General features: G+C 41.0%; 1 protein-coding gene across 1 annotated transcript in view; it reads left to right on the forward strand.

The window, feature by feature from the left end:
- FRK (fyn related Src family tyrosine kinase) overlaps positions 1 to 10416 on the forward strand; it is a 60828-nt gene that overhangs the window by 43874 nt on the left and 6538 nt on the right. Inside the window, exons 3-5 of the mRNA XM_075266877.1 lie at positions 39 to 202; positions 6664 to 6832; positions 8047 to 8205. Of these exons, the coding sequence (XP_075122978.1) occupies positions 39 to 202; positions 6664 to 6832; positions 8047 to 8205 (492 nt within the window). The remainder of the gene's footprint in view (positions 1 to 38; positions 203 to 6663; positions 6833 to 8046; positions 8206 to 10416) is intronic.

Consider the following 10416-nt stretch of genomic DNA (forward strand, 5'->3'; position numbering starts at 1 on the left):
ATTCTAAATATTCTAACAAAATATTTTTTGTGTTTTAGTCTATGATGGCATCACCGTGAAACATTACAGGATCAGAAGACTTGACAATGGAGGATTTTATGTATCACCAAGAAGAAAATTTCAAAATTTAGATGACCTTGTTCAAAATTACATGAGGTCGGATGATGGACTTTGCTGTAAGCTCAGAAAAGCATGTGTAAAGGTATACTATTACTGTGTGAACATGTCGTTTAATAAAATCAAATGCAGGAGTTAGATTGATTCTAGATTAAAAAAAAAAGAAGCAGTAACTATTGTAAGATATGAAGAAACGCAATTGCTCCAAGTCTTTCTGAGACTACAGCTATAATGTAACTTCAAGTTGCAACCGACAACATGTGACCTGACGTGTGTAACTTGTGACATTTGCATGCAGCTTTCTGTTGTGTCACAATAGATGTGTCCACCCTTAAGTTACCTCTAATTTTTAATTAAAACTTTTCAGTACACTATCGCAATATGATAACAAAACTCTAGACTGGGTATAATACACAACATATCGGAAGGCTGCTCATTTCATGACACACATACCTGGCCTTGTCCAGCCAAGAAACATGGCAAGGAAGGACACATCTGTTAGAGGTTTATTAAAATTTAAAAATAAGAAAATTTTAAATACCGAAAACACATAAAGGTCTTTGTCAGCCAAATTATCTCCAATATTATGTGAGTCTTACTACCAAAAATCCTGCAAGTATGGTTTATATGTAACTGTTTTATTGTGTTATGTCATAAGTTGCAATATGACCACATTTGTGATTATTAGATGCAATGACATGTGACCACAGTCACTGAGTAGCCCTAGCTTTAGTTCACACATAACAATTAGAGATGAGCGAATAGTGAAATGTTTTAAGTTCGATTCGAGTGGCCGCTCAATACTCGACTGTTCGATCGAACATCGAACCCCATTATAGTCTATGGGGAATAAATACTCGTTTAGGGGGAAACCACTATTCGACTCAGGAGGGTCCCCAAGTCCACTATGACACCCCAGGAAATGATGCCAACACCCTGAAATGCAACTGGGACAGCAAGGGAAGCATGCCTGGGGGCATCTAACATGCCCAAGTCACTGTATTATGTCGGGATCCCTGTAAGCTTGTGATATGCGGGAGAGGCGAATCAAATTTTTAGTGAGTTTGCCACCTGGTGTTCGACTCGAATCAAACATCTCGAACAGCCTGATATCCGATCGAACATGTACTCGATTGAACACTGTTTGCTCATCTCTAATAACAATATGTTTTAACTGTTTGATACATCCGAATACACTTTGTATTGTACTTTCCGCATTTTTTCATGTAATATATGCCTCCTGACCTTCAGCTGGTTTCCGTGTATGCTCAATCAGGTCTTAGGTCTTATGTTTTACTAATATCAATGGTTGTTTTTTGAACGTACTTCCTTGTTTGACATTTTATTGCACTTTATGGAAAGCCCACATGCCATCTTGTGGACATTTGTGGTAATGCATGTCCTTACCAGGTTAGCTTATATTTATCCTGCACAGGATTTTCCAATATTGCAGATAATATAAATATAAATAGTGACTAGGTTAGGGGATGAGTTTATACATTCAGGTTTTCAAAAGCAATTTTTGAAAACCAAATGCTAAGTTGTCCTGTTCACTCCATGCCACATGTGAAAACCTGAATGTGTAAAACACACCATAATAAGGTTTTTTTTTGTTGTTGTTGTTGTTTTTGCTAATAAATGGTTATCGAATACACTACTTCAGTGGAGGATTTTAGGAATTGATGCTGCAGATTTCAAATTCACTTATGCTTTTACTGAGGATGAGGCAATACATGCATGCTTTTCAATGGCTGTTAGGTTATCAGTTTTCAGAGGAGTGAACATTCTGTAGCAAGAGAGCCATCTCAGTCCCTGCCCAGAAGCAGAAAGGTATGCCAAATGAGAGGTGTAATACAGAAAGCCCTTAACTGTAATTATGGAGTGGACTAAAAAATGCTGCCACTGCTAACAATAAAGAAATATTAACTACAATATATCCTGCAAGTAGGTATCAATAAATAATAAACCAAAAGCACAACAAAGATGGTGGATGGTATATGTACCAAATAGGCGCAACCAAAAAAATTGTAAATGTGACGTACATTAAAATATAACTTTTATTTCATATGTAATGAAAGATCCCAAAGAGGATATACAGTACTTGGATAGCCAAATGTATATATAAATATGAGGGTAAAAAGCAGTTGTGAGAAATTAAGCGTGATGCACAGGATAGTGAATGAGGCTCACTTTAGAATAATGGTGTATTAGAACACCGTAGCCCTATTTGTGATGACAATAATAGCCACTAGTTTTAGGGTGTATCGCACTAATCTAGGGCATCACAGCACTAATTCAGGGTCTATCCAGACACACCAAATAAATGTTGAGCCCAAATTGCTGAGGCATCCACATATACCCACACACCACACTAGTTCCAGTAGTACTAAATAAATAAAGCCTTGATTATAACAACAAACCCTCTGTAACGTCTCTGCCTGTTCATATCTCTGCGCCACCCTCCGATCAGTTATGATACCTTGCCTTAGCTTCTAGTTGCTCTGTCTGAACACTGTCCTATTGTCTCACCTCTGTAATTGACTTTCCACCACACCCATTTCCTTCACCTTGGTTTCCCTCTGCTCCTCTAATAGTTAATCTTAGCCTTACCTGTGTGATTGACAGCCGATCTACCAATCAAGTCTGTGGCGGGTTCTGGACTTCCTATAAACAGGTCATCATCTCACACATGTTTGTTGGCTATTGAGACTCTGTCCTTGCCAAGTGCTTTTCTTGTTATTGTATTGTATTTACTAACTTCTGACCTTTGGCTTCTCTTGTTACTACTTTTTTGGATTTCGATTTGGTACTGTTTGACTCTTTCTTTTGACCTTGGCTTGCTGTCTCTGCTTCTGCGTCATTTGTCTTGTCCCGTTCTGCATAACGCTTATTCAGAGCAGGGACCGTTGCCAAGTTGTCCCTGATATTAGGACAGTTGCAGCAAGTAGGTAGGAACAGGGGCTGGGTCAAGTTTGAGACTCACTGTCTCTGTCTTGCCCATCCTCCTTGGTTTCAGTAGCAGCACTAGGGAATTGCTCAATCAACAATTCCCTTACACTCTCTTTACATAGAAAAACAATTCCCAAAAATAATTGCACAATGGAGACTAATGCCAAAAACACCAAGGTGTATATACAATAAAACCTTGCAAATGTCAAATGCAAACACTATAAAAATTGAACAAAGACAAATAGGAGGAGAGAAGGGGGAGGGGAATGATAAAAGCATAAAAATATGAATATATATATATATATATATATATATATATATATATATGTACTAGCAGGAGGGCCCGGCTTCGTACGGGTATATTACATTTTATGTTTGTGTAGTGGCCCCATAAGAATTGTCCAATTTTTCACTGGTGTATTTTGTATGTTTGTGTGTATGTCCATAAGCGTCATATGATTATGTGTATTTCATTTTGTATATCAGTGAAAAACCTGTGATCACTTGTTATGGATACCCTGGAGTAAAGCTGTATCTAATTCTTCCCCGTGTAGTACTGTGTTTAAATGCAAGTATCTAATCCTTGTTGGTGTGGTACTGTGTGCAGATGCACATATCTAATCCTCCTGTGTGTGGTACTGTGTGCAGATGGGCGTATCTAATCCTCCCCCCATGTGGTATTGTGTGAAGAGGCGCGTATCTAATCCTCTGGCAAGTGAAACTGTGTGCAGACGTGCATATCTAATCTTACGGCATGTGGTACTGTGAGCAGATACGCGTATCTAATCTTCTGGCGTGTGGTACTGTGTGCTGAGATGCATATATAATTCTCTGGCGTGTTGTATTGTGTGCAGAGTCATGTATTTAATCCTGCCCCATGTGGTACTGTGTGCAGACGCAGGTATCTAATCCTCACCTATGTGGTATTGTGTGCAGTGGTGCATATCTAATCCTCTGGAATGTGGTATTGTGTGGAAAGGCTCATATCTAATCCTCTGGCATGTGGTACTGTGTGCAGAGGCACATATCTAATCCTCCCCCGTGTGGTATTGTGTGCAGTGGCGTGTATCTAATCCTCCGGTGTGTGGTATTGTGTGAAGATGCATGTATCTAATCCTCTGGCGTGTAGAACTGTGTGCAGATGTGCATATCTAATCCTACGGCATGTGGAACTGTGTGTAGACGTGCATATCTAATCCTACGGCATGTGGTACTGTGTGCAGACGCGTGTATCTAATCCTATGGCATGTGGAGCTGTAAGCATACACACATATCTAATCTTACGGCATGTGGTACTGTGTGAAGACGTGCTTATCTAATCCTCTGGTGTGTGGAACTGTGTGCAGACGCAGGTATCTAATCCTCACCTATGTGGTATTGTGTGCAGTGGTGCATATCTAATCCTCTGGAATGTGGTATTGTGTGGAAAGGCTCATATCTAATCCTCTGGCATGTGGTACTGTGTGCAGAGGCACATATCTAATCCTCCCCCGTGTGGTATTGTGTGCAGTGGCGTGTATCTAATCCTCCGGTGTGTGGTATTGTGTGAAGATGCATGTATCTAATCCTCTGGCGTGTAGAACTGTGTGCAGATGTACATATCTAATCCTACGGCATGTGGAACTGTGTGTAGACGTGCATATCTAATCCTACGGCATGTGGTACTGTGTGCAGACGTGTGTATCTAATCCTATGGCATGTGGAGCTGTAAGCATACACACATATCTAATCCTACGGCATGTGGTACTGTGTGAAGACGTGCTTATCTAATCCTCTGGTGTGTGGAACTGTGTGCAGATGCGCGTATCCAATCCTCTGGCATGTGATACTGTGTGCAGACACATGTATCCAATCCCCCGGCGTATGGTACTGTGTGTAGACGTGCATAAGTAATCCTCCAGCATGTGAAATTGTGTGCAAATGTGCATATCTAATACTACGGCATGTGGTACTGTGTGCAGATGTGCGTTTCTATTCCTCTGGCGTGTGGTACTGTGTGCAGATGCACCTATCTAATCCTCCCCCATGTGGTACTGTGTGTAGATGCGCGTATCTAATCCTCTGGTGGTGGTACTATGTGAAGACATGCGTATCTAATCCTCCGGCGTGTTAAACTGTGTGCAGATGTGCATATCTAATCCTTCCCTGTGTGGTATTGTGTGAAGAGGTGTGTATCTAATCCTCCCCCATGTGGTACTTTGTGCAGACACACGTATCTAATCCTTCAGTGTGTGGAACTGTGTGCAGATGCGCATATTTAACCCTCGATCGTGTGGTACTGTGTGCAGATGGACGTATCTAACCCTCCCCTGTGTGGTATTGTGTGAAGAGGTGCGTATCTAATCCTATGGCATGTGGTACTGTGTGCAGACGCACGTATCTAATCATCCAAAGTGTGGTACAGTGTGCAGACACACGTATCTAATCCTCTCCTGTGTGGTATTGTGTGAAGAGGTGCGTATCTAATCCGACGGCGTGTGGAACTATGTGTAGATGCGCGTATCAAATCCTATGGCATATGGTACTGTGTGCAGACGTGTGTATCTAATCCTATGGCGTGTACAACTGTGTGCAGATGCACGTATTTAATCCTCTGGCATGTGGAACTGTGTGTAGACGCACGTATCTAATCCTACGTCATGTGGTACTGTGTGCAGATGTGCTTATCTTATGCTCTGGTGTGTGCAACTGTGTGCAGATGCGCGTATCCAATCCTTTGGCATGTGGTACTGTGTGCAGACGCGTGTATCTAATCCTTCGGCATGTGGAACCGTGTGCAGACGCACTATCTAATCCTTCAGTGTGTGGAACTGTGTGCTGAAGCGTGTATTTAATCCTCTGGTGTGTAGGACTATGTGCAGACGCGTGTATCTAATCCTCTGGCGTGTGATACTGTGTGCTGATCTGTGTATCTAATCCTCTGATGCGTGTATCTCAGTTTGGATATCAGTGTTATATTGTGCATCTGGAGTGACTGTGTGTATTGTAGTTGGAATATGAGTGAAAGACTTGTAGGTTTGTATTGGCCAAGGGAGGGGGGCATTGTGTTTGGAATGCTGTATCTCAGCAACGGTACGTCTGAGCGAGTTGGAGTCTCGTCTTAAACCTTCCCGGATACCTGAAGTATCTTTGTACCAAATTTGGTGAAGATCGGTACAGTCGTTTGGTTTGCAATAGAGAACAAACAGACAGACAGAAATTCATTTTTATAATATGGAGAGACATATATAGTAAAAAAAAGACAGCCTTGGACCTCCCAGAGTACAGTGGCTGTACTAATTAGTGTATTGGGGGCTGACATTTACAGCACCAATTGCTCAGGAATGACAGAGTTTAAGGAAAAAATTCCAACTGTGCTGGAATCAGTGGAGCGGCGTTTATTAAAGACTGCAAGGAGTTGGAATTGGCGATGGTGTTGAAAAGTTTTCTTTAACTCATCTTCAAAGCTACTGTATGGAACCATCACTTCTGTAGTGCTGTCTCAACTATCTCATATGAAATGTTGCAAGACACCAGTAGATAAACAGTTTGTATGAAAATCAAAGTGTATATGGTTTATGAAAATTGACTTCTATTATTTTTTTAATTCCTTATTAGAATGAAGTTCCTCTGCCTCCAGATTTGTGTTACCAAACTGCTGATCATTGGGAAATTGACAGAACTTCTTTAAAGTTTTTGAAAAAACTGGGACAGGGTCAGTTTGGAGAAGTTTGGGAAGGACTATGGAATAATACTATATCTGTGGCTATTAAAACATTAAAAAAAGGTATGTTGCTGTATAACATAAAAATCAACAGCAGTATTATGGCGGTGTGTCGCATACACTAATTGACAGAAAAATAACTCACCCCAGATAGATATGTCGAATTGTGGCAAAACTTGGCGGTTATGTCTCTGGCAGATATGTAAATGATTACCAGTGTGGTCTGATTAGACATTGAGTCTTGTCGCAAGAGGGTGTAAGGCTGAGGCCCCATGTTGTGGAACACAGCTAAAAAAATGCTGCAGAAAAAAACATTGTGGTTTTATCTGCAGTCTTTTTCATTGAGTTTTTGCTGTGTTTTTCTCTGTGGGTTTTGTTTCCTTATTTAATCTAGGTAAGATTGACATGCTGCATTTTTCAAAAACTCATACTTGTTTTTTTAAAACACAGCTTTTCCGCAGCGTTTTTTTTTGCCATCTGTCGATGAGATTAGACAGAATCTCATTCACTTTGCCGATACTGTAAAACTCAGCATTTTTCCCTGTTTCTGCACCAGGAAAAACACTGCATTTCTGCAATGTGAGGCTTTAGCCTGAGGCTGAGGCCCCACGTTGCAGAAACTCAACTTTTTTTGTTGCAGATTTTGCTGCCTTTTATTAAGCAAAAGTTATGAAAGGATTGGGAGATACATAGGAAGCTCTTATACAGTATGGGCATCGGGTGCGTTCTTTTGCACTCCGTGCCCGTCCTTTCCTGTCCGCAAGAGAAGCGGACAGAGGAACCCTACATGCAGGGTTTTTCTGTCCGCTTGAGAAGTCGGACATCTTCTCTTGCGGACAGGGAAGGACGGGCACGGAGTGCAAAAGAACGCACCCGATGCCCATTCAAGTGAATGACAGGTGTCACGGACACAGCTAGTGTCCGCTCCTAGTGTCCGTGACAGATTTTGAGCGGACACTAGGAGCGGACACTACATGTCGGACACCGACGGTAGTGTGAACGCCCCCTTACTTATTCATTTTACGGAAAACAATCCACTCTGTGGATTTCAAGAGTTAAAACAATATGCCTTCTTGATATTTCCATTTTCAGTATAAGTCTTTATCTCTAAGGACTTGGAGACATTAAAAGGTTGTTGTTTGTTTTCCAATCTGACATCTTCTAGTAATTCACATTCTTACAACCATAGCAGACAATATTATTTATTCTGATGTGGTTATCAGAAAGAGCGAACAGTTAATAACATATGCACATACTGTATTATTTATGTACCTTAGGATCAATGAAACCCCAAGACTTTTTAAGAGAGGCACAAATTATGAAGCGCCTCAGACATCCGAAACTTATCCAGTTATATGCAGTGTGCAGTTTGGAAGAACCAGTCTATATTATAACAGAGCTGATGAGACATGGCAGTTTGCTTACATATCTACAAAGTAAGTAACAACTGAAATTGAATCTGAATTCCAAGTACTTGGTGTGCTGCAGTATTAATGACTGTAACGCTTATTACTGTATATCAGTAAATGTTAGGCTTATGTGGGAAGGAACAATTTTCTGCACTGTATACCTTGCAGCAAGATAGCCAGATTACTATGATAGATGCTGGCCCTATGAAGCACTGATACTGGGTTGTTCAACATACTGCCAAAGGACTGAAAGATTAATATTTCCACCTGCTCTGAAGATGTTTCGACTCTGTCATATGGCCAAGCCTGATCTACTCCAAGCAGGGTTGGTCATGTGACAAAAAGCAGCGAGGCTAAAATAGAAGACTTCCTGTCACCCAGTAGCAGTGTGAAAAGCATGGTATCGCTGGGTTCACACCAGTGCCTGAACTCCGTTTTCAGGTTTCCATCTTCTGCATGCAGAAGACGGAAACCTGTCTTGCCGAGTCCGGCCATGAGCGGCGGTGAGCGTTTTATGCGTTCCGCAGCAAAACCGTTTTTTTTAAACCGGACACAGAGTACTGCATGTCCGTCTCTGTGTCCAGTTAAAAAAAATGGTTTCGCCACAGAGATCATAAAACGCTCACTGGCGCACACGGCCGGAGACATTTCAGTCAAATGAATGGGATTAAAACATGCCGGCAGGTTTCTGTCTCCTGCTCTGTTTTGTGCAGGAAATGGAAACCTGCAGAACGGAGTACGGGCGCAGATATGAACGAGCCCTATCCCTACTATTTAGTGCATCACAGTCGGCTTAGGCTGAGTTTAAACTGAGTTTTTTGGTCAGGATTTTGAGGCCGAATTTGCCTCAAAATCCTGACCAAGAAAACGGCTCCCATTGAAATCAATTTGTTCCGGCATTGCACTGCACTGGCATCCAGTAGCAGCTACCCGTTTTTTGGTTCAGAAACTGAGGCGGCCTCTGCCTCAGTTTCCGGCCGGAAAACCCTGTGTACTTACTTAGGTCATGTCTTTGCAGATGTTTGCTATTCAACCTTTCTCACCAAGTAAGATAAGATAAGATAATCCTTTAATAGTTCCACAGTGGGGAAATTTCAGTATGTTACAGCAGCATAGTAATAAGAGATACAGGATAATACACAGTAATACAGTATATTATGGAAGTAGACACACATATGCTGAGGAGCATATAGGATTTGCAATATATTAATTATAAGTCCATAATGTTTTATAAAAAAAATAAATTAAAAAAAAAAAACCTACAGTATATACAGTATTTAAGAAATCTACATTTTAAAGCCAGCTTGGCTCACCCATTGTATATACAGAATGACAGTTATACATAAATGCTACCAGTAGATGGAGCTTGTTACAAAATAATTATATTTGCCAATCTGATAACAGATTGTTTAATTGCTTTTTGCAACATTTCATTATAATTTATGATTTAACTCAATAACATTTCTAAGCTGTATGTTTGCTGCCAATGAATGGAAACAGACTTGTTTGACCTACTACCTCTAATAGCTTTGGATTTACTAGGATATATTTGTATGCTAAGTCCTCGAAGATTAGAACAGCAGCACATGCCTCTCCTGTTCTGGATTCAACATTAATAGTTGATACTTAAACCATAACATGGTTAAAGATGTTCTTTTTAAGAGGGTCTCTGATTTAGGCCTCTTGCAGACAACTGTGGCTGTGCTCAGTGTGCTATCTGTGACCCATCCATTTCTATAGGCCCATACACATGACTGAGAATTAGACGGTCATGTGTGCGAGCCCACAGTCCAGGCCCCAAAATATAGAACAGGTGGTCTCTCCCTAAGGAGTGACATTATCCCCATAATCTGGTCTCTCAGCCTCTCACTTCCACCAAATCAGTTCTCTCTAGGCTGCGCTGATGAAGTCCAACCAGATAGAAACGGTGCCGTCCATAGCTGAGAAATTTATTTGGTTATAACCCCGCATTATGCAGTAAAGACTTCTGGGAAAGTCGGGCATGATGTTCAGGGTGCTTCCCATACAGGGCAGCATAATAGAGGCACTGTCTCCCTGTTTACATCTTGGGAGACAGATTTGCATACTACTGTAAAATGTGTTTTTGTCTGCAAATAAGATTTGTGCCACGCTGAGGAGGAAATTTTGACTATTCTGTATGGCAAATTTGTTTCAGTTTACCAGTATTTCTGGGATACCCTGCATGCAAAATAAAATAATTCATACATTAACTTTTTG

This window comes from Leptodactylus fuscus, chromosome 3, assembly GCF_031893055.1.
Source record: "Leptodactylus fuscus isolate aLepFus1 chromosome 3, aLepFus1.hap2, whole genome shotgun sequence".
Lineage (NCBI taxonomy): Eukaryota > Metazoa > Chordata > Amphibia > Anura > Leptodactylidae > Leptodactylus > Leptodactylus fuscus.